General features: G+C 44.8%; 1 protein-coding gene across 23 annotated transcripts in view; it reads left to right on the top strand.

The window, feature by feature from the left end:
• The window catches only part of Dock9 (dedicator of cytokinesis 9), a 279931-nt gene that overhangs the window by 157369 nt on the left and 97285 nt on the right, over positions 1-25277 (top strand). For all 23 annotated transcript variants that reach the window (XM_076545581.1, XM_076545587.1, XM_076545586.1 and 20 more), the window contains exons 9-21: positions 317-384; positions 7320-7394; positions 8918-9058; positions 10182-10382; positions 10765-10887; positions 15129-15211; positions 15767-15889; positions 20105-20184; positions 20274-20461; positions 20593-20658; positions 21701-21793; positions 24036-24159; positions 24470-24591. In XM_076545581.1, the coding sequence (XP_076401696.1) occupies positions 317-384; positions 7320-7394; positions 8918-9058; positions 10182-10382; positions 10765-10887; positions 15129-15211; positions 15767-15889; positions 20105-20184; positions 20274-20461; positions 20593-20658; positions 21701-21793; positions 24036-24159; positions 24470-24591 (1487 nt within the window). The remainder of the gene's footprint in view (positions 1-316; positions 385-7319; positions 7395-8917; positions 9059-10181; positions 10383-10764; positions 10888-15128; positions 15212-15766; positions 15890-20104; positions 20185-20273; positions 20462-20592; positions 20659-21700; positions 21794-24035; positions 24160-24469; positions 24592-25277) is intronic.

Raw genomic sequence — 25277 nt, 5'->3', positions numbered from 1 at the left:
GTGTGTGGAGCTGTGAAGGATGTTACACACAGCTAACATGAGTTCTAGTGTTGGGGAGGTAAATATGAAGGATGTTCCGTATAGCTAACATACGTTCTAGTGTGGGGGAGAAATTTAGGATGGGGAATCTTAGCTGTACAAGGTCTTGAGTGTCACCACTTTCCTTGCTAGGCTTGGCCATCAGTGTCATTCCAAAGCCCTGAGCTGTTTGGAATGTTCTTTCAGACTCGAGAACCACTACATTCGGGTTTCTTTGCTCATATTAAATAAGAAGCTTCAACTACACATGACTCAGTAGATCTTTTTTGTCATTTAGATGATGAACAAAGCAAACTGGAAGGTTCCGGTTCCGGTTTGGATAGCTACCTGCCTGAACTTGCCAAGGTGAGGTCATCCTAATATTCCCACTCTTGACTGAATGCTAAATGTTTCTCATTTCAATGCTCTCTTATAATAATAACACTGATGGTGTGATTGTCTCTGTCTGCTTCCTGATGTGAATGTGAGGGGATGGCAATTATTATACACTAGGAGCATTTCAGTCTATTTTCCAGAAAATGCCTTACAAAGTATGTTGGTATTTTTAAGATGCCACCATTGCATTTAATATGTCAGCACAAATATTGAAGAAATAACCAAAATACATGCCCATATATACCTAGTATTCTCTCTTATTCAGGCTCCTCTCACTTAAATTATGTTCATTGGTGTCTTAGTTAATGTTTCTATTTCTGTGAAAAACACTATGACCAAAAACAGCTTGGGGAAGAAAAGGTTTATTTCAGCTTACAGCTTTTAGGTCATAGTCCATCACTGAGGGAAGAAGTCAGGGCAGGAACTCAGTGCAGCAAACTGGAGGCAGGAACTGAAGCAGAGGACATGGAGGGGTGCTGCTTACCGGCATTCTCATGGCTTTCTCAGTCTCTTTCTTATGGCACCCAGGACCACCAGCCCAGGGTAGCACTGTCCAAAGTGAGCTGGGCCCTCCCATTCCAATCAAGAAAATGTACCACAGGCTGGCCCACAGTCCAGTCTGGTGGGGGCATTGTCTCCACTAAGGCTCCTTTTTCTCAGATGACCCAGGTTGTGTCAAGGAGCCAGCTCATTTGGGCACCCTATCTTATTCACATTAATAGCCACAGTTCCCCAGAGGATGATTATGGATGGTGGTAATTTCGTCACTTACTAAAGAGGAGCTGCTGAAGTTATAGAATGTGTTCCTGGGTCACCCAAAACAAACAAAATATAAGAAAACAACTACAAAGCCAGGTTCTTCATGCATTTTGTAATTTTGAAAAACCCCAGAGTTACTGAAAAGCACAAGAAAAAACAAAACCACCGTGTCTCCACTGCCCAGAGCCCTGTGCCGCCATATTCCCTCACTCGCGTATGTATTTTAAACATAACGTCAGTGACCACTGGCAGTTCCTCTAAACACCGCCTTTGCTCCCATCCCCCTCCTTGCCACCGCCCCTGAGCATCCACTGTGGTGTATTTTACTTTCCTTTTGTTTTGTGTTTTTACAAACACATTTACCATAAAGATCCTGGGGGGTGCTTTGTGTGTTCATTTGTTTATTTTGCACCGGTGTTCAATAATATCACATTTAACCTAGTTTTGGGTACAGATCTGGTCAGTCACTTTTATTGCACTGTATAAACACTTTAACTCTTGGGCTATTTCCATTTTTCTTATTCTGAACAATGCTACAATGAATATCCTTGTCCTGATCTCCTGTGTGTGCATCTGTGCATGATTCTTTTTAAGAGGAGAGTGATGTCTTTGTCTTCACTGTCCCTCTATCGTCTTTGTGTTATTGCCTTTCCTTTTTTATTATAATAAAGTGAAATGGTGACTGTACACACCACATGTTAAACACTATAATAGAAACTTGGTGTGTCTGTATAGGATTGCAAATAGGCTGGCATTCAGCATTGACCTTTCTTCCTGGATGACATGGTTCTTCTCAAATATAAATCTCCTTCCTGGCTGGGGTTGTAGAGTACTGTTTTTCTTCAGGACTTAGCTATTTCCACAGAGTCTTTTTAGCACCTGCCCATTAAAGTTAACTTTAGAGCTTCCCATTGTAACCTCTGCCCGGCCTGGAGGAGTTTTGGCTTCTGTGTTTATTTTCATGCTAGTCCCGTGTGTGTGTGTGTGTGTGTGTGTGTGTGTGTGTGTGTGTGTGTGTGTGTGTGTGTGTGTGTGTGTTTTGCTGAAACCCAGGGCCTTGCATGTGGTAGACCAGTACCCTGTCACTGAGCTATACCCCTCATCCCGTCTTGTTAGGAAGTCTGGGTATCAGTTGACTCCCATACATGTATCCTGTTTCTGAGTGCTCAGAGGTCCCCACAGCAACATGCTTGAACTTGTTTGATTTTCAGTTTTTTGAAGCAGCACATTGATGCAGTCTAGAAATCAGAAAGAACTTTAGGCTTACTCGGTGAACAGAATGGTTACCTAAGATGAAGTTCAGGTTATTTGAGCCCAGAGTTGGTTATTTAACATCTGCATTTTTAAGCCAGGCATGGTGTCACATGCTGGCTGGGGAGGCTGGGACAGGAAGGATGCAAGTTTAAGGTCAGCTTGGGTCATAGCAAGATTCTATCTTAAGCAAAGCGTAACAGGATAAAACCAACAAGAAATCCAGTTTTTTCCCTATGAAGTTGTATAAGAATTTTAGTCTTTTCTTCTCCTGCTACCTGGCCAATGTAATTTTTCAAAGGAAAAGGGGGAAGATGTATTGTCTTTCTCACAGGATACTACCATGAGGACTATTGTAAGTGTGGCTCTGTCAGTCACCTGTACATTCTGGTGGCCTACTCAGAGATGTGATGTGTGAGGAGCCAGGCTCTTAGTGGAGATGCCTATGCCTGGTCCCTTCATGGTCAGCCTGGGTGTTAGTCCTGCTAGTGAGCTTGGGATGTGGCTCATTTGTACTCATCAAGGGAGTATGAGAACTCGCTAACAAATGGACATCCTGTTTTTGAGGAATGAATTTCCATGGTTACAGAGTCAGATGGATTGTGTGTGGAATGGGGTGGGAGGGATGCAGGGAGAGAAGGGGAGTTTACTCAGAGGAGGAAGAGGTCAGGAAAGCAGGTTTAATGGGAGGCCCAGCCACAGTGAAGATTGTAGAGGATGCCTGATCAGTAGGGCAGGGCAGAAGGCAGCTGGAGGTGTTACTTGCTGGCCGAGTTCTCTCTGCATGGCTTGTATTTGCCTCACTCATCCTGTTGCTCTGGCTTTTGTTTTCCACTGTGACTGAGACTTAGCCAAACAGGATATGTCTGACGGGAAGTTGTTTTAGTACAAAATAACCGATGTTTCATTCTGGAATATTATGGACTTGGATTTTCAGGGCCAATTGTTCCTGGAGTGTTTGCTTGTACTTAGAGTACTGAAAAACTTTACTGTTTTCATATTAGGGACATGCTATATTTCCCCAAAAACTTAAATCTTTTTCTCCTACTGTCTAGCATGGAACCAAACTGTTTTTATTGTAAATATAACAAAATTCATAGCATCAGTCTTACAAGTATTTATATTTAAAAAGCCTATATGAACCAGTAAATTGGTTTCTTCTGAGAACTCAGGGCATTCCTTCCTCTGTTTGCCTTGATGTTAGGTGGCAGTGGAGGGTGTGTGTTACCTTCTTGTGTAATGGTAATATGAAGAGAACCCCACACTCTCTCCTAATGTATTTTCCATCTGTGTGGGGTGTGTGTGTGTGTGTGTGTGTGTGTGTGTGTGTGTGTGTGTGCGCAAACAGTAGCTCACACTTTGTTGCCTTGTATTCTGAAAGAAAAACAGTTTCACGTGACTCTAGAACTGATTTTTTTATCATTTTATTTCTAAGTCAATAGATTTTCCTATCCAGGTAAACCTTCCATAGTGGAATATAGGACAGTGTGGTGTCTGCAAGTCTGTAGTCTCCCTGAGACTGAGTAAGGCATGGGGGCCATGTTCAACAGGACTTGTGGGAACCCATGTGGTTTCCTGGCCACATTTTTATAAGAGTTCTAAAGCCAAGTCTGTAACAAACACTTCCTTCCCTAAGTCCCAAACCAGAAAACTATGCCATTATTACGCCGAGGAATTGGCTGTGGTTTGGACGTCATTCTACTGCTAAGCTTCCTAATTCTAGAATGCCCTAACCTGGCTTTATGTCTTGAGGTGAAATATTAGTCCTTTTGGGATAAATATCATAATGCAGTGAATGTGTGTTGTGGTATCCCTTTAATTAAGAAATAAATAATCTAGAGGCTGGAGAGATGGCTCAGTGGTTAAAAGCACCAGCTGCTCTTCCAGAGGACTTTGTTTCCATTCCTAGTACCTATATGGTGGCTCACAACCATCTGTATCTCCAGTTCCACAGGATCTGATACCGTTTCTGGCCTTCATGGGTACCAGGCCTGCACATGGTTCACAGATATGCATACAGGCAAACCACACATACACATAAAAAAATTTTAAAGAATTATATATTCCAGCCTTAGGGGATTTTGCTAAATTTGTTTTATCTCATTCTGTGTAAATGACTCAGCAGTCAACACAGTGTTTTCCCTGTACCTTTGAAATAAAATAAAATTGGCCATAGATTTTTTTCACTTCAAATAAACTTGAGATGCATCACAATCTTTCCTGGAAACTCTTGAATGTTTGGTCCTTAACTACTGACAATGAAGGAGACATAGGGAAGGTGTGTCATTTGTGGCTGAGTTTAGTGTTTGCTGAGTTTAGTGTTTGTTTTTTGCTGAGTCCTCTTCTTTAACTTGTGTGCAAGTGGCAGTTTCTAGGGAGGGTCTCTCTGCTCTTGTCCATTTTCCTCACATTCTTCTGTCTACTGAACCTAAAATAGAAAACAGGCCATGCCAGGATGGAGCAACGGCTGTTGGGAAGAAGCTTCCTACAGCCGCACCATGCACTGACCGACCACAAGCTGTTTTCAGAACAGGACTGCTTCCTGCCACCCCAAAACCTGCTCAATTACATGGTCTTGGGATAATTTTTTTAACAGCTATATTTTTGTGGGCACTTAGGCAATGAAAGTGCATATTATAAGTATCTTTACTAAATACTAATTAAAATTTTCCGTTATGCTTCTTGTAAGTAAAACTACTTACAAGTGTTATGCAAAAAAATTAATCTTTTTTCTTCAAGATCACCCTCACTTTCCTGACAACTCCAGTATTCAACTTACTCCAATTTTTCTCACCAAACTGGGTGCAAATAAAATGTATACATACATGGGTAAGGCTTTAATTATTTCCTAGAAGAGTCTCATGACTTGCCTGACATTTTGACAGTTTTCCTACCACCTAAACGTAGTTCACAGCTGTCTCTCTGGGTCAGCAGAAGAGGTGGTCTCTCTGCAGAGTAAGTTTGTAATGGAGCACACGCAAGTCAAGGGTGTAATAGTTAATTGGTGGATATGTATACTTTATTCAGCCATGTCTTTTAGGAACGTTTAGGTGATTTTCAGTTTTCAGCTTCTATAAATTGTATAGTAAGCATCATGACATGGAATCTGTGAGCTCTTATTTCAGGAGGACTTCCCCAAGCTGGGATTTCTAGGTCAAAGGTTATTGTGTTCTGATGTTTTAAATATTTCCAGTGTCTTGGCCTTAAAGAGTATAACAGTTTATATTCCTATTTCTCTGCCTTGTTCCCAAAGGTTTGTTCGGGTTTTTGGGTTTTTTGTTTTGTTTTGTTTTGTTTTTGTTGTTGTTGTTTTTTGACAGGGTTTCTTTGTATGGTTTTGGTGCCTGTCCTGGAGCTTGCTCTGGAGACCAGGCTGGCCTCAAACACAGAGGTCCACTTGGCTCTGCCTCCTGAGTGCCAGGATTAAAGGCGTGCACCACCACTGCCTGGCCCAAAGTTTTTTGGTTTTTTTTTTTAAGACTATTTTATTCTGCTTCAACATATCTTTTCCTGCTTGTTGCTCATATTGTTTTTTTGTTTTCATATGTTTATTTGCTGTTTGGGGTTCTACTTCATCTAGTGCATTCTTTTTATTTAGAAATTAAAAGGCCAGGTAGGGAGGCAAGTTGGCTTGCAGAGCTAGTTATGAATGTCATTTCATTTTCAAGTAGGCCACTGGTTAAATATAGTCATGAGAATTTGAGTCATAGCCAAGGACCTATTAAAACAACTTCATGACTGAAAAATTAGTAAGATTCTTAATTTCCCATTGGGTTAGGTTGGAAATACAATAGTAGATGTCACTTAGCCATCAACAAAGAAGACAGTCAACGTCTTCACTGTGGCTGTCACTGCCCCCTTGTCTAGGGCAGAGAGGTAGGTGACTCCTGGAGAAGAGGACATTATAACCAGAACTCCATATTTATCTGTAAAAACGAGGAGTTGAATATCTATGACTGCCAAGAATAATGCACTATGGGAGTGATAAATAGGAGGTTAGAGGTGACTTGATCTTGTGAATGTCCAGATGCCTCTTTCACACGCCCCCTCCAGATCCTGCCTCTCCATCTCCATCCTGCCACCACGTGTCTGTATCCTTTTGTGGCTTCTGTCTGTCTGTCCCTTTAGTTTCGAAGCCCCTGGTGCTCTGCTAAAACTCACCCCTCACTCTCTGAGGAATCATAGCCACTTCAAGACCTCCATCCTTGCCTGTATGCAGATGTTCTCCAGGTCTGCAGCTCATATCCATGGCCGATACTGGAAGATTCCAGCTGAAGACCTCACAGTGCAGCTGTACCCCACTTTAAGCCTCTCGGGGTTCCAGTGCTATGCTGTCTCTCCCACAACATTACAGCCTGTGCTGCCCATGCCACAGTGCACACCTCTTGGATGGCATGCCCCTGCCTCCCAGAGACCAAACAGGGTTGTCGAATAGCTTGCATGTTCCGATGGGTCTGTATCTTGTTTACTTTCCCACTGTTGTGAAGACATGATCAAGACAGATGATAGAGGAAGAGTTGATTACAGTTTCAGAGGGTTAGAATCCACGGGCACTGTGGTGGGGTGTACAGCAGCGGGTAGGCAGGCCTGGGCTGGGGCAGCCGCTGAGAGCCTACATCTTAGTCCACACGCTCAAGGCGGAGAGAGGAAAAACTAGCTTGGAATGAATGGTGTGGGCTTTTGAAATCTCAAAACCCCAAATGACACAACTCCTTCAATAATTCTACCCCTCCCAAAGGATTCCACCAACTGGGGATGAAGCATTCGAATATATGAGCCTTATGGGGTGGGTCCTTCTCATTTAAACTGCCACAGCCGGCCTTCAGACACATTCTAATACCTCTGAGGGGTGGGGACAAAGGATTTTGTTCACAAATAAATTGTTTTGTACACAGAGCACCAGAGAAGCAGAAATCAAACTGAAAAGTGAGAGCAGAGTGAAGCTTTTTTACTTGGACCCAGATGCCCAGGTAAGAGCTAATTTAATATTTAAAATATAAAATTCATGCATGTTTAATATTCAGTGTACTATTGAATATTGAGAGCAGTGTTAAGCCAGATTCCCAGAAGGCACCAGCCTGAATCTTCAGGTCCACGCTAATCATATAAGGTACACCTTAACCATTAGAGTGTGGCACACAGCACTGTAGACACCTGGGAGGCAATGATACTTCTCAGCTAGCTTTAATCCCCGAGAGAAAACCGGGAGTGTGTACAACCCACATCTGTGTCCCAGCAAAGTCCAAACACGGTGTGACAAAGACCTTCAGGGCCCGTGGCATTGAGTGTAGCTTAGAGCTGCCGAGAAGGGACAAGGTTCTGCTACATTTCCCCTAATGCCTCCCCCCTCATTTGTGGTCCTTTTAATAGACTTAGCTCTTCCTTTTAAGAGACTCTCCCACTAGCTTTAATAATAACCATTTTCTAAGTTTCTTCACAGACCTCCTGTTTACACACTCTGTTTACTGTGGTAACATGCATGCAAACCGTACATTTGAGCCATCTGAAAATAAATAATTCAAACTTTAAAAAGTAAAAATTTTTTAAAAACTAATAAATATATTCTCTATGGAGCCATGACACCATCCGTCTCCAGAATATTTTAATGTTTTCATCTTTACAAACTGAAACTCTCTTTAAATAACGGTTCTTGATCCCTAAGCTCCCCGTGACCTCGGTTCCACTTTTAGTCTTTATGAGTAACGACTCATCAATGTGGAATGGTACAGAATTTGTCTTTTGTGTATTCTTTTACTTACATGTTTCCAAGCTCCATCCATGGCTTTCCGTTATGATTGATTGCTATTATTTGTTGGGACAGTGCATGTGCTCTGGAACCTCAGCTCCGTGTGGGGCCAGAGCACAGCTTCAGGACTAGGTCCTCTGTCCACCATGAGTTCTCGGCTCACACTCAGGCGGTCGGGGAGATAGGCACATACTTTGCCTTCTGGGCCATTTCATTGATTCAGAATTTCCTGTTTGTTTTTTTTTTTTTTAAAGACCACTTCTGACTATATATCCCTGACTGGCCTGAAACTTGCTATGTAGACCAGACTAACCTCAAACTCACCAAGATCTGCCCGCCTCTGCCTCCCTGGTTCTGGGTTTACAAATGTGCCACCCTGTCCAGCCCGGAATTTCCTTCTTATTATGGAGTGTACATGTCTGTATGTATACACATATGTGTGTATGTATGTATATATACATATATAATGTATTTTATGTGTCCTTACACATGTTAATGGGTGTTTAGATTGTTTATAGCATTAATTCCTGCATAGTTATCCATCAAGCAGACATATCATCACTTACGTGACTGTTAGGACATCAGCACATGTCTATTAAATATGTGACTTCACAGCGTTGCGTAGCACTATTATGGATGAGTGTATATAGCTTTTCCATGTTTTAGGCAGTTTTATGTGAGAACACGCAGGATGGGATTTCTAATGGGAACACTATGTGTTTATATATCCACATTTTCATTTTAAAGAAACTTGACTTCTCCTCCGCTGAGCCAGAAGTGAAGCCATTTGAAGAAAAGTTTGGGAAAAGGATCCTTGTCAAGTGCAATGATTTGTCTTTCAATCTGCAATGCTGTGTCGCTGAAAACGAGGAAGGACCCACCACAAATGTAATTTTCCTTTTGAAAAACACAGGTTTTTTAAAAAAGCCATCCTAAAACATGCAGGAAACCATTAGGGACCAGACTCTGCTCCTGTCCCCAGCACTTGGTCTTTGGAGGGGAGAATGTAGTGAAGAGTTGCAATAAGGTCCCCCTGGTCACGGGCGCAGACTCTAGCCTGGGTGACCTGATACTCCAGCCGAGTGGGTCAGCTGAGGGACCAGCTGAGGAAGGCAGGCTCACCTGAAGCCATACTAAAGAGAGAGGTGGGATTATTTGCCCTTTAGTAATACTGTACTTTTCCTTCCCAGAATTCTCACCTCCCAGCACAGTCCCTACATAAGCCAAGCATCCATGAGGTTCAGCTGAATCTGTCCACCTTGCCAAAGTTTAGAAAGGTGTGACTTCCACACACACACCTTTTTAATGTTTTTCTTTCACATGCTGGACAGAACCTGAGTGCTTTGTCCAATCCTTTGGGCTTTCCTACCCCTTTCTCAAAAGCCCCCTCTCTATCACATGGCTGCTTGTCCACCATGTATCTGACCTCCACGCTGGCTTAAAAAGGCATAGCATTTTTCCTCTTCTCTCCTCCATTCTTCTTCCCTGGGTGGCTGCTGAGAAGATTGACAGCTTGATCAATCTGGGTTTTTTCATTTAAATTCTAACAAAATTGGCCACAAGTTTCAAAATAATTTTTGAAGACTAAATGTTTTCCTTTTTAAATGTTGATCAATTTCTGGTGTCACAGGTTTCCCTTTATACTGTAGCCTGGATGTGGAGACTCCACCCATAGAGGGGCGGGGTTCACACTGGGGTGTGGATGGGCTGGGGGCGGGTTTGTGGGCAAGGGTAAGAAGGCAGATTTAAACTGCATGTTCAGGATTTCATGTTGGGTGCTCCAAGGAGATCAGCTGGAGAGTGTGCATTAGCTAGTGCGGCTCACGAAGGGGTTGTAACAGTTCTTAATATGCTTCACCGCCTAACTCCGCGTGACAAGGAACAAAAGTCTAGTAATCACTCAAGGAGACGTCACGAGCGGGGCTGCTCGCTCTCCTTGCAGAGCAGCGTTTCCCCGCAGCTGTCTGGACTGTCTCGCTGATGATGGTGTTATGTTGATGTTACTGTTCAGGTCGAGCCTTTCTTTGTCACCCTGTCCCTGTTTGACATAAAATACAACCGGAAGATTTCCGCTGACTTCCACGTGGACCTGAATCATTTCTCAGTGCGGCAGATGCTGGCTCCCACATCCCCAGCTCTGATGAACGGCGGCCAGAGCCCACCTGCCTTCCAGGATGCCCTTCATGCCGCAGCCATGCAGTATCCGAAGCAGGTGGGGAGCGTTCACCCCACTCAGCCTTCTCTTCGCACATGCTATTCAACATGTTAAAAACTGCTCCAGTGAGACCCTGTCACGCACCAGTGGGGCAGTTTAGATCGTTAATTGTAGGGCGGCGTATGTAATTACACAGTGAAGGTAAACCGAGGGAGGGGTGGTCTGGGGCTCTCATTCATTTCCTTGAGCCTTTTCCTGCTTGCTTTCTCCACCAAGAGACTTTTGGAGCAGCTGGTGGACTGAGGAGCACCTGAGATGTTTGGCGCCAGTCTCCTCACTGGCTGGGCTGTCTCACTGTCCTTTGCTCCTTTGGTGGTCAAGGGGTGTCTTTCAGTCATCTGGGATTCTACTGACTGAAGAGAGCCATTTGTCTCCCCAGGGAATATTTTCAGTCACGTGTCCTCATCCAGATATATTTCTCGTGGCCAGAATTGAGAAGGTCCTCCAAGGAAGCATCACGCATTGTGCTGAGCCATATATGAAAAGCTCAGACTCGTCTAAGGTATGAACGGCTTTCGTGCTTCATGATTATTACAGAGTAACAGCCGAAGAGATGACTTTTATGCTAACGTGTAAACCGCCCTTGTTGACAGTCCGAAGTGCATGGACGGATCGGGGGTGAGGGGTGGGGGGTGGGGGTGGCCCCGTCCATGAGGCACTTGCCATGTCGGCTGAGGACTGGAGTTCCACTCCCCAGGACCCACATTAATGTCCCATCTGTGGTCACAGCACTCGAGAGGCAGAGACAGCGTCTCCAAGGCAAACTGGCTAGCTCGTGTGGCCAGAATCAATGGGCTCTGGGTTCAAGTGAGAGCTAGCTCTTCACAAAGTGGCAGCCATCGGTGAAGATGCCTGACATCAACCTCAGTCCTCCTTAAACATGCACGCAATCTCTACACACACATGCAGACATGCATACAGACATGATGCATACCACGCATGAAAAACACAGTTATGTGTGTGTATTCTCCATTAATTTCATGTACCTGGTTTGTCACAGACAGAGCTGAGCCCGGGTGCTGGCACATGCCAAGCGTATGTTCTGTCACTATCTAAATTCTTCCTCCTGTGTCCAATTCTTTCTCTTTTTTTCCCAAGAGAGGGTTTCTCTGTGTAGCCCTGGCTGTCCTGGAACTCGCTCTGTAGACCAGGCTGTTCTTGAACTCACAGAGATCTGCCGGCCTCTGCCTCCCGAGTGCTGGGATTAAAGGTGTGCATGACCACTGGCTGGCTGTGTGTCCAATTCTTAATGACATCTTAAAATTTAGTTTTCAAGGGAATTATCCACTTGATACTAAACTCTGTGTCGTCTTTAAAGCACACATACTGTAGTCAACCAGTGTTTATTGTGTTTGCTGGTGTGCCTCTTGGGTTCTGGTTTGTAGGTCAGAAGTTACAGAGTCTAAAAACTTAGAAAATGGAAACCTACAAGTCTTTAATTTTTTTTCTTACTCTCCCACGGCTGGAGTGGCCAAGGACAATTGACTGTGGCATTCACACACCTTTCTTTAGGTTAGAGTAAGCGGTTGAGTGCTCCTGTCTCCGCCAGTTTTAACTGGTTTCAGGGGTTTGAGTTTGGTTTGATATTGTAACTGGTCATTTGAGGGAGGGCCTCGGTGTATTAAGGACTGGTCAGCCGATCTAGTATGAGCAGACATTCCAGAGCTCAGAGGTTTACCAAATTGACTCAGAGATTCCAAAACTTCATCCTTGTGGCCGCCTAAAGATCCTAGGCACAGCTACCAGGATGTATAGGATGGTGTTAAAGAACACGTTCATGGATTAAGGAGGCCTGGACGCAGAGGGCCAAGGTAGCCAGGGTACTTCTGATATACCTCACCTCTAGAGGCCCCTGTAGCTTGATTTTTTCGCCTTGCCCACTGTCAGGACAAACCTCTGTCACCCGCCAGTCCCACAGCCGCTCAGACCCAACCAAGTAAACACAGACACTTATATTGCTTTCAAACCGTATGGCCGTGGCAGGCCTCTTGCCAACTGTCCTTATCTTGCTAACTGTGCTTTTATCTTAAATTGATCCATTTCCATACATCTATACCTTGCCATGTGGCTGGTGGCTTACTGGCGTCTTCACATGCTGCTGGTCACGGCGGCGGCTGCAGCCTCTCTGGTCATTGCGGCGGCTGCAGCATCTCCTTCTGCCTTTCTGTCCTTTTATCCTGCCTAGCCACGGCCGATCAGGTTTTATTTATTAACCAATCAGAGCAACTTGACATACAGACCATCCCCCAGCACAGCCAAGTGCAGACCATCTCAAACACCTGCACTCAGGCCCATGGTCCCAATCATCCTCCATACGGACCTGCTGGGTAACGCCACAAAGAACCTGAGAATGGGCTCCCACAGGACATACAGAACATCCCACAGCAGGCCCCAATGTCCCACGTGTGGGCATAGGATAATGTTGCCCAGCCTGCCTTCCTCACAGGGCCAGGGTACAGATCAAACAGGCCGTGGAGCAGACAGTGCTGAGGACACTACATATCCCAAACAGCATGTGAGATATTTGAGTTTAGCTCCCATCTAGTAAAAGCCCATTCATCAGGCATCCTCAAACACTAAGCTTTTTTGGCTGATAAAAGTTGTCAAGTTTGTTTCCTGGAGAGAAGAAGACATCTTATTGTTCCAAGCCGAGTCTGCAAAATATTAGATGAGAAGTCTTTCTAGTCTTTTATTTTGATGAGTCAGTGGTGACTTCAGATAAGGCTGCACTGACAGAACATGCTTCCAAGGTGCGTATGCTCATCAACGTTGCTGCTTCTGCCGGCCATGTGCGTGAGCTGAGATTCGGCAGCCATGTTGGTACACTACAAACACATCACGATGAGCTATCTTTTTCTCTACCTGCTTCCCAGCATCCCTTGGGGGAGGTGTTCCTTCCTCGTCACTGCCGCAGCATCTCATTAAAACAGGCAACAAGGTTCAGCCATCTCATACCTGGAAAGGTTCTTATAGACTTGGTATGGTGATATTTTGTTCTGCCAATCAAAGTTGTGTCTTCCTTTTTCCCAAGATGTACACAAGTCATCTAGAACATCACCCAGGACAAATCTTCGTTGTGCAGGCCGGGGAAGGACTTCAGAGGAGAAGCAGGCACTCGGCCCCTGCTCTCATGCATGTCCTCTTTGTGTCCTTGTTTGATTCCCACTGAAGACAAAGCTACTAAAGCCTTGTGTTTAGCGTTAGTTTTACTCCACAATGCACTTGCTCATTGCTGTTCAAATCTTTTTAGGGAGTTTTTGTGTTGTTTTAGGTGAGATCCAGGGCCTTGGGTGTGCTAGGCAAGCATTCTTTCCCTTAGCGATTTGTTTGAGACGGTCTTACTATGTGTCTGGGACGGGCCTTAAACTTGAGATCCTCCGGCTTCTGTCTCCTAGTGCTGCCATTAGGTGTGCACCATGACACCTGACTAAAAATCTTGAATCTAAACATAATTAAAGTCAACTCTTGGGGAGGAAGAATTGGGTGTCTTTGTTTAAGGACCACACACCTCTAGATCCTGGTATAAATCTCTCAGGGATGGGTATACATACCCCACTAAAAAGAAAGGGCTGTACAGGCAGTTTCTTGTCATCTATTTGAACCAAGATGTGACTGGAAGGACCACAGAGTTTTATAGTGACAAGGGATCATGAGTATTGTCACTCACACCCTCCATTTTTAAGGTGTCACCCACACTCTCCATTTTTAAGGTGAAGGAAGGGGAAGCAGAGCTCATAGAGTCACAGCAGCTTTTGTGGACCTTCAGATGGGTGTCTCTTGCTCTGTTGATTGTTTCTCACACTTGATGGTGCTTGCAGATTATTGGAGGGCCTGTCAGGGTACAGTCCTGACCAGAACGGTTAGGGCAGCCTCCGGGGCTCCTTTAACTCTGCTGCTCGGAAGAAAACACTGGCTCTCAGGTGTGAGCAGTGTTCCTAAAACTGGTTTGGCTTGGATGCACTCAGGTAACATAAATGACCTCCAAGCTCCTTCCTACACACACAAAAGACACTCAGGTCCCCTCTTGACTCTTCAGTCAGTCACACTTTGATAACAGAGCACATCACAGGACAAGGATATGTGGGGCAACGGAGTGGTTGATAGAACCACTCTACACACATGCCATTGGCCAAAAGCCTATACGCTTATTGTGTTCCGCCAACCTAGAACAAGCCAGAACTGATCGTGAGGAAGTGATAGTGTTTGTGTATAAAGCAAAACTGTAACAATGAAGGGCAGTGTCTAATTTAAGCCGGTACCTAATTATGGCGTTGCCTGGGATTGTGGGAATCTGTACAAGTTGGTGCGCATTAGCAGCTGGGAAAGCTTAGATTGTTCATTAGTGCTTTCCTTGAACTTCTGGTAGATAGATATTTGGGCATGAATACCAAATATGAGTATACTCAGTGGCTTACAATTAGCCCTTAGTCAGAAGGAAATGAAGTCTGTGAGAGGAAGAGGCTGGCGCAGAGGAGCCTGCCTGCTGCTGGCAAAGACTGGCACGGTTGATATGCATCTTGGAAACAATACTCTGTAGTCTTGAGAGTCACTGCCAGGGCACATTAAATAAAGAAGTCCGTACTGGGTTTGAAGCCAGGCCTATCTGTCACTTCTGTAAGAAGTGCGTTTGTGTGCATCTGGTGGTATGGGCAGGGCTTGTTTGATGATCGTACAATGGTAGCTGCTCTGGTCTCAAGTCCCCCGTGCCGGAGTATTTCAAAGCTCTGTTCTGGTGTGTTCCAGGTTGCTCAGAAGGTGCTGAAGAATGCCAAACAGGCATGCCAAAGACTAGGACAGTACAGAATGCCGTTTGCTTGGGCGGCAAGGTAAGGGAGAACGCCTTTTATACTTGGGATGGACCGATGGGCAAATAGACTGACAGACAAGTAGGCCTACCTATTGAGTTTATTATCCCGAGTCCAAGAAGATTCAAAGAGATGAAATCAAGAATAAATAATCACCAGATCTGAAAATGCATTTAGCAATGGCACAGAGGAGAAAGATGTGGGCCAGAGAACAGCTGCTGGACCCAGCCCGGTGGACGGGAGAGGTTTGTTGGGGGAGAGTCCAGGCCCTGGCCGTGTGCCTCCAGCTGGGACTGTGCATCTGGGGAGTCCCACAGTGGCTCTATCCCTGTCCCCTCCTTCTTTCCCGTGTGAATGTGTGTGTTGTTTTCTCAGTACAAGCTTTTGGCTGGAACTGTTCTCTGTGTAATTGAGTTAGTTGTGGTTGTCCTCATTAATACTTGCTGCATTTGGGGATAATGAGATTTCTGTTGGCCTCCACCAGTGGAATTAAGATTAGTCTTTGTGCAGAGACCAGAATTCTCTTTATTTTGCTCTTTGTAAAACTGTGTCTTGAATGTTGTTTCACTGTTTCAGGACATTGTTCAAGGATACATCTGGAAACCTGGACAAAAATGCCAGATTTTCTGCCATCTATCGGCAAGACAGCAATAAGCTTTCAAATGACGACATGCTCAAGCTACTCGCAGACTTCCGGAAGTGAGTTTTAAGGTGTTGGTTGTTACCACACATGATAAGTTCTCATGGTGGGGAGGGGGAGGTGGGAACAGTATGTGAGATATGATAAGTACACTTAAGACCATTATTTGAAAGTCACACTCACCTCCCCCTATAAAAATGAGAGCCAGGCCAGGCTCATTCAGAGCTCATGAGGGGCAAATGGGGAGTGGATGCAGACTGAGCATTTCCTAGAGTCCAAGAGAAGGAACAAACGGTTCTGATTAATTGGAATTCTTGCTGGAAGTTTTGGTGGTGTGGTAAGACGGCTTAAGGGTAGAGGTAAACATAGGTGGGAAGGATACAGCCTGAGGGAACACTGTCAGCTGGAAAGGTAACAGCAGAGCCCTTGCAGGACGAAGTCAGGAGAGGTGGGCTAACCAAGTCACAGGCCCACTGGGTGTCATAGTGGAGAAGGAGGTGGTCACCAAAGATAAACAATCGCCAGGTTTCTGACTTGCAAGATTAATCAACTCTCCTGGTACTGTTTGTTAAACAAATGTGGAAGGAGATAATTTACATAATCCTCACCTAAGCAGTCCTTGGTTTACGTGCTTTGCACATATTAATGGGTGTATACATTCCCTGGGGCTTCAGCAACTCCTGCAAACCAGGTTGCTTAATATGCAGAAAGGTGCCCAGCTCAAAGCTTAAAGAAATGTTGATAGGACCACACCTCCCAGTGTGCAGGCGACAGTACTCTCTTCCTGTTCCAGCTTCCAGTGGCCAGGGCTTTCCTTGGTTTGTGCATCATTCCAGTCTCTCTGCCTTTGCCTTCCTATGACCATCTTTCTGTCTGTCCTGTCTTAATCTTTTACAGGAGTCTCAGAACAGCACACAAAGCCACAAGCAGATAGTCTCAACTTATGCCCACGTGTTGGCTTTCTTTTTTGTTTGTTTGTTTTTCAAGACAGGGTTTCTCTGTATAACCATGGCTGTTCTGAACTTGCTTTGTAGACCAGGTTGGCCTCAAATGCATAGAAATCCTCCTGCCTCTGCCTCCCAGTTAGAATTAAAGGCATGTACCACCACTGCCTGGCTTGGCTCTCATTTTTATAGGGGGAGGTGAGTGTGACTTTCAAATAATGGTCTGAAGTGTACTTATCATATCTCACATACACATACATTGTTCTGGGTCACAAAGGAGAAATCGTGGACATGATCGAGCTGTGGGTTCAGTTACTGTGTTCATGGGTGTCCAGAGCAGAGTGAGATTGATGTTATATTTTTCTTAAAAGTCAGTTGTAAACAGGCTGAGTCTGTCGTGTGAGCAGAATGAGAACACAGTTAAGTGATCTCAAAGCATGGTTATGGGTGATGTGAATTTTTTGTTTTGTTTTGTTTTTGAGACAGGGTTTCTCTGTGTAGCTCTGGCTGTCCTGGAACTCACTCTGTAGACCAGGCTGGCTTCCAACTCACAGAGATCTGCTATCCCCTGCCTCCCGAGTGTTGGGATTAAAGGCGTGCGCCACCACTGCTCCCCTGATGTTGGAGATTTTAAAAAGGCTGACGATGCCATTTGTTAGTGGAAGTGGTGAAGCACACTACTCTTGGGCACCTACATTTGAAAGTATCATTTGTAATAAACAGTATTTCTGATTCATAGAAGAGAATAAATACAGCGTCACAGCTTTGGCTGAGGTCTTACCCATGTAGGATGTCGCACTGTTAAGTTGTTCACATGAACAGGTAGAGGAAGGCCCTGTGTGCCAGGAGAATTGCATAGACAGAGTTCACACACCTGGGGACTGATTTTTCACTGACGAGCTTTTGTGGGTGATGTACTGAGGGAGTGCCCAGTGGTGAGGCTCATGGGAGAGGTACCACCCCTAATGTCGGGCACTCAGAACATCTCACACAGTGGGAACCTAGGCATAGTACAGGGTGTGGCTAGCTCAGCTGGAGTTCTCTTGGTCTGAACTCTCTCCAGCTGAAAGCCAAGTGTAGGGTAATAGTGTCTTCCTAACCATTTCATCTCTGGGGTGTCGGTGAGTCCCAGTTACACTCAAGCACAAACAGAAAGAAGAGTAGAAATGAGAGTCCCTGATCAACGGGGATACACCAAGATGGGAGTATTCCACAGAGTCTTTGATCATAGTGGAGCCAGACTCTAGAGCTTTGAGTGAATGATTTTTCTAAGAGAGACAGAAGGGTTTCCTGTGAGGCCACTCAGTAGGTGATGGTGCCAGAGGAGTCCTAAAAGCTGGGGTTGGGAATACACCAGATGCTGAATCTGCTGGCCCCCAGGTTTGTTTGCACCCTGTTGCTGCGATCAAGACATGACCGAATGCAACCTGGAGAGGAAAGGGTTCAGTTGGCTTACACTACTGTGTCACGGTCCATGGAGGGAGCCAGGGCTGACACTACTGTGTCACGGTCCATGGAGGGAGCCAGGGCTGACACTACTGTGTCACGGTCCATGGAGGGAGCCAGGGCTGACACTACTGTGTCACGGTCCATGGAGGGAGGCCAGGGCTGACACTACTGTGTCACCGTCCATGGAGGGAGCCAGGGCAGGAAGGGAAGCAGGTGCCATGAGTGAATTCTGTTGACTGGCTTGTTCCTCGTGGCCTGCTCAGTTTGCTCTCTTATATAACCAGGACCACCTGCCCTGAGGTGGCCTCATCCCGTGTGCTGGGTCCTCCCACAGCCGTCATTGATCAAGAGAATGCTCCCTAGACTTGCCAACAGGCCAATCTGATGGGAGCATTTTCCCATTCAACCCAGGCTTGTGTCGAGTTGACAAACCTCTAATCAACACAGACACTGAGCTTGCATGTTCCTTGGCAATACTGTGAGAGGAATGATTAACGGGTGGCTTTTGAAGAGCCATCACGGCACTCTGTTCCAGGACCGGCCATGTCATGTTGAGCTGGTCACCTTGACCACATCTCTTCTAAACTGATTGGCTAAGCTGGTGCCACAGAGGAGTGTAACGCCCTTGGCACAGTATGATTGCCATGGTTACCTGTGGCCTCCCATGAGTGACTCAGGGATGTGAGTGAGCAGCTGTCTGATTGTTGGAGTCATTAGTTACCACGTGGAAATGGAGGATTTCTTAAGAACATGTTCTTGGCAGTATTCTGTGCAATATAACGTATACTATGCTGGTCAAGTATCTTCATGACATGAAGCTCCTAGGAAGATCAGAGACTAGAACCTGGGTTCAGGAGGAGTCAACTATGAACAGTTCAAACATAAAAAGATAAAGTTTTATCAGAACAAAAATAAGTCCTATCCTGATGTCCCAACGTGTAAAGCACATGCTAGTTTTTCAGAGGATTTAAGTTTGATCCCCAGCACCTACATCAGGCAGCTCACAACCACCTATAACTCAAGTTCCAGGAGATCTGGTGCCTTTGACCTCCAAGGGCACACACACACACATACACACATACACATACACACACACACACACACACACACACACACACACACACACACACACATACACACACCCCAAATTAAAAATAAAAAGACTGTGTATTAGCTGTAGATGGTTGAAAGAGGAACATTTTCCTGGACTCTTAGTGAGCAAATACTTCAGAGAAGGGAATTTTGTCGTCTGTGAGGAAGGGGGCCTGGTGTCACATGACTGTGTTGGTTTCTTTGACAACAGTAGCAGCTCTTCCCAGTGACAATGGGAGACTATTAGATGGAGTCAGATGAATGACAAGAGTTTCATTGATCGTCTACTCCATGCCCAGCATTGATGTGGCTTCTGGTTCTAAATGCAGATTATTCCAAACAAGCCTTGTATCTTGTGGTGAGGCTGAGGAGAAGGGAGGCTTTCATTGTAACTATGTGGTGACATTGTATCATCGTAACTATTTGGTGATGTTCTGTATCCTGACCTGTGCGGTTCCCTACCGCATTGAGCTGAGGAGCACTTCAAATACTGAAAAAGTCTGAGCCCCGGTGTGCACTGCAGACCACTGGCTTTGAACTTAGCACATTGTTGTATTGATGACATTCCAAAATGATAATATTGTGCAAATGTTGGGCTAAGTGGAATGCCATATTTTTTTTACCTATTTTTAATATTTTTCATGTGGTTGCTACAAAGTAGAAGTGTGATTTTTTTCAACTAGTGTTATTATATATATTGTTATATCCTTTTCCTGAGAAAGCCTCTTGAGAATTTAGACTTCAAAGTTAACCTCCCTCATAATATTTGATTTCCTCTTTTGTTTGTAGACCTGAGAAGATGGCCAAACTCCCAGTGATTTTGGGCAATCTAGACATCACGATCGATAACGTCTCCTCTGACTCCCCCAGTAAGTGTTCAGTTCTGTGTAATAAGCAGCCCACAGTTTTATTTGGTTGGCTTTTCCTCCACTCTGTGTTATTTGGGATTTCTTTTCAGATTATCTGAATTCATCATACATTCCCATGAGGCAGTTCGAAGCCTGCAGTAAATCTCCGCTCACTTTTGAAGTAGAGGAGTTTGTGCCCTGCATACCCAGACACACCCAGCCTTATACGGTCTACAGCAACCACCTTTATGTTTACCCAAAGTACTTGAAATATGACAGTCAGAAGTCTTTTGCTAAGGTGAGTGCACAGACATACGCATCTCCTTCACGACTTAGCTTTTAGGTTCTTTTATAAACGTGTATATATGCTGCGTTTTGTTGCCTTTTTTTTTTCCCTCTTACATGTTTTTCTCTTGCATACCACTGCAGGCCAGAAATATTGCTATTTGCATTGAGTTCAAAGATTCCGATGAAGAAGACTCTCAACCTCTGAAGGTTTGTTTTTTAATATATAGTATGTTTTGCTGTTCTTGTTGGAGATGGGATCTCCTATGTGTGCATGATTCAGTAAGGATGTATTCAATACCCACCAGGCATCAGACAGTGTCTAGGTGTGAAGAGTCGTGTGACGGTAGAAGTCATGATCAACCACGGGGTCTTCATTAATTAGCGATTACAGAACAGCAGCAGTACTGTCTGTTGTCGGAGGCAACGTTGACCGATGATGTTCCCGGCACCATGGCAGGCCTACTTTAACCCTTCCAGTTATCAAACAGACCTTCCACATAGATCCACTAAGGTCCATAATTTCTACCTTCTAAGATTAATACACGGGGCTTGAATGGCTCAGTGCTATATACTTTAGTAGAACTGAGTTTTAAATCCAAGCGGTCCAGCTCCAGAGCCTAAATTCTTTACTATGTTAAAATGACTTTCCCGGAGAAGGAGACAAATGTGCAAACAGAGCTAGTTACTCTCGAGATAGTTAGAGTTTAGGTTGGGGTCGATGGAGCGTCTGCCTAGCACACGCAGAGCTCCGGGTTCTGTCTCAGCACCTCATAAAGGCAGGCATGGCAGCCCAAGCCTGTGACAGCCGCACTCCAGCAGTGCAGGCTGGAGAACTTCTGGCCACACGGGGAGTTCCAGGCCCGCGTGGGCTGTGAGACCCTGGCACAAAGGGAGGAAACGAGAGGGAAGGGAGAAAGTGGGTGGGAGAGGAGAAAAGAAATTTACAGTTTACTGATAGACACTGTCGTGGAAAGAAGGCTGCCTGAAATGGAAGGTATTGAATAAGCTTTTTTTTTAAATGTATTTATTTTAATTTAGACAAATATAAATGTTTGCATGGAAAATGGAAGGGGTGGGCCACAGGCTGGGGAAGGTCTGGTTTCCCGGGACCCCAGAGTTAAAGGCTCGAAGACCTGGGCTCTCACAGGCGGACACAGTCTGAGAAGCCTCTTGCTCTATAGCACGTCTAACCAATTTCTCACTCCATCAACTGAAACCCAGTGTTTGTTTCTGCTGTTCCTCCTTTTAGTGCATTTACGGCAGACCGGGTGGCCCAGTGTTCACGAGAAGTGCCCTTGCTGCGGTTCTACACCATCAACAAAACCCAGAATTCTATGATGAGGTAATGGTGTTTTCAAAGAATGACACAGTTTCACCAGTCTTAAGAGAAACGTGAAACTTTTTTCTAGTTACAGCAGAGAGCAAGAAAAAACAGCATTCCCTGCTGGAATCACAGCAGAATCGGTGTTTGTTTTACCTGTTTTTTCTATTTAACATCTTGTTGTTATAAATAAAACCACAAATTACAAATTAGTAAAAGAAAATTCTTAATTGCACCTTTAGTGCCATAGTTAATATTCTAGCAGCACTCTTTTCAAATTCACCCTTGAGTTGATATCCCTGGGGGCCTGCTCTTTCCTGAAGAGAAAGGGAGGGGTGGAAGGAAGGGAAAACTTTGGAGGATGATTAGATTTTAAAAAATAAAACAAACAAAAGCCAAATTCATCCTTGAACATAGGACTGTTGAACCTAAGAATCATCCTGTTTATTGGTGGATTTTCTCCTATGGAATGGTTCACTCACTCTTGAACTGCTAGAGTCATGGGGGTGGCATGCTCTTGGAGTGATCTAAAATTCATGTGTGACTTTTGATTTATACAGAACTTACTTAATACCCTGCTGCTAATCGGAAGAGCCCTATCAATAACACAGCAATCAGTTAACAAACTCTATATGTTGTATAGTCTACACATGGTGAAAAGTACGTGAGAACCAAGAGAGATCACTTTTTATTGCCGTGTTCAATTTGCAGGAAGGTGAAATTGATCACATTCTAGACAGATTCATGCAGCACTGAGCTCACTGCAGGCTCAGTAGGAGGCGGCTTTTAAATTACTTACAGCATGTTCTACCATTAATCCCTACAGTTGTGGGTTAGCATTCTCGCTGCGTTCCTTTTGATTGTGAAAGTTGCCAGACATCTGTTTGATGCATACAATTTGATAAATTTTACCTCAATAATTGGTAAGTGTAGATTTTATGGTCGCACATTGGCACTAAGGAGATGGCTGAATAGGTTAGCACTTGCTCCAGAAGCAGGAGGACCCGAGTTCAAATCCTCAGCCCCAATATAAAAAGTTGAGCATGGCCGCGCATGCATCTATAATCTCAGAGGTGGGGGAAGGTCGAGATAAGAGGATCCCTGGTGTGTGTTGATGCCAGCCTACCTCAGGCTCAAGGAGATATTATGTCTCAAGGGAACTGGGGAGAATACTAAACACCTTGCATCCTGTTGCCTCCTTGCACTTTGGGTGTGTACTTATGCCCACATGTGTGCATATCCCACCCACATGTACTGCACGTCACACACAGATAGCCCCCCCAAGTATCACTTTTACCTGCATATATTTTATATACTCATGAGTACTTAATTTTTTGACATTTTAGGTAAAGTGGTTTGTGTATGAATTTTGCAAGTGACTGCAAATCTCCAGTTTCTCTCCAGCTCCCGCCAAGCCCCGGCAGTCCCGCAGCCCACTTATAAAATAAACACACAGACTCTTATATTATTTAAAGTGTTTGGCCTAATGGCTCAGGCTTCTGGCTATCTAGTTCTTACATCTTAAATTAACCCATTTCTATAAATCTATACCTTGCCACATGGCTCGTGGCTTACCAGTATCTTACATGTTGGTACTCATGGCGGCAGCTGACAGCGTCTCCTGACTCAGTCTTCCACTTCCCAGGATTCTCCTCTCTCCTTGTCCCGCCTATACTTCCTTCCTGGCTACTGGCCAATCAGTGTTTTATTTATTAGCCAATCAGAGCAACACATTTAACATACAGAACGTCCCACAGCATAAATAAATAAAACAAACAAAAACCGAGATTCTGCATAGGATCATGATGTGGCACAGTGAGAAAGTGTGTACTTGGTATATGTGAGGTGCTAGATTTAATTCTTAGTGCTAAACACCAAAAGTAAACAAAAGTCTTCGTATCTGAGACCCATATAGTTGAAAACCCTGTTGTCCATGGTCAACTGTAGTTCAGTGAAACCGCTGCATGTGAAGAAATGTTCAGCCCCAGGTTCTCATGCCGACAGCTGTGTGGTTTGCGTCGTGGTGCCTGTTTTCCCGTTTGCTTATGCCTGGAAGAGACATCACCCCTCCCCCGGTCTCTTGTCAGGGTGTTCAGAATCCATCTCTCCTTGGCGTCATTAACAGCTTGGGTGTGTCTACGTTTAATCCTAGGAAGAGTTTGGGGAACAGGCGACTACATTCGAGTTGGGTGGCATACCCCGCCTCCCCTGGGAACGTTTGCTATTGTGGGATGTTGGGAACTTTGTTCTTTTGCCTTTGCAGATCAAGATAGAACTGCCAACCCAGCTACATGAGAAGCACCATCTGCTGTTCACCTTCTTCCACGTCAGCTGCGATAACTCGACGAAAGGGAGCACGAAGAAGAAGGATGCTGTTGAAACACAAGGTGGGAACCCGTCTCTCTTGGTCTTTTGGTTGTTTTGTTGTTGTTGTTTTAACATTTGCATGTTGGAGTTTTTGTGTTATATTTTGATTCTTAGTATTCATCCTTTTGGCAGAGGGTTTCTAGGTGGGTTTCTAGGTGGCCTGATGCTATGGTGCCTGAATTGCACATGCAAAGAGCCTCAGTCAGGCTATGCGAGGCCTCCCCATCACTTACTTTGATTGATAGTAACAGTTGTTGCTCAGGCTTGCAGTGATTTCCCTTCAGAAGGAGTGAACTCACAGTGGCTTTTCTTGTTCTTTGTTCTCAACAGTTGGCTATTCCTGGCTTCCGCTCCTGAAAGACGGAAGGGTGTTGACAAACGAACAGCACATCCCTGTCTCAGCCAATCTTCCATCTGGCTACCTTGGCTACCAGGAGCTCAGCATGGGCAGGGTATCGGATTTTAAGATTGGTTTGTTTTAACCCAGTTTTTTTCAGGAAGCCTTGAAGAATATAAAAACTGCAATAGCACACAACAAAAACAGCTCATGGGATCTTTATCAGTCCTAACAGATTGGTTTTCTTTATTCATTCTGAAGTAAATGTGTACAATTAGAAGCTGTTTCAGATGACACTCGATGCATTTTATAAGCCTATACTAGTAGTACCAAAACAGAGAGACATGGAGGTACTGGGCCCGGCATGAGTCTTTCTGGGAAGTAACCATGCTCAAATAATGATGAGTTCTCAGTTAGTTTGATATAGACCCTGAGAATCGAATCTCTTTCCCACATCGTAGTTCACTCTGTCTGGTGTCACCTTCATTGGTTCTCAGAATCCTGAACTCAGGTCTGCCTAAGATACTCAAGAAGCCAAGCATGGTGGTGCACACCTTTAATCCCAGCGCTCAGGAGGCAGAGGAGAATCTGGGAGTTTGAGGTCCGCCTGGTCTACGTAGAAAGTTCCAAACAAGTCAGGGCTACATAGTGAGACCCTGTCTCAAAAACATATGAAGATACGGTGAAGTCGCATTCATTTCCAGTGAAATGGACTGTCATCTCGGTCCTAGGAGGAAGGGCAGTGCGCTGAGGGGAAGGAGCTGGGCAGACAACGCAAACGCCGCGGTGGAGGCGGCGGTG

The sequence above is a fragment of the Peromyscus maniculatus genome, chromosome 9 (assembly GCF_049852395.1).
Source record: "Peromyscus maniculatus bairdii isolate BWxNUB_F1_BW_parent chromosome 9, HU_Pman_BW_mat_3.1, whole genome shotgun sequence".
NCBI lineage: Eukaryota > Metazoa > Chordata > Mammalia > Rodentia > Cricetidae > Peromyscus > Peromyscus maniculatus.
The sequence above is the reverse complement of the archived record's forward strand: the minus strand, read 5'-3'. Positions and strand labels throughout refer to the sequence as shown.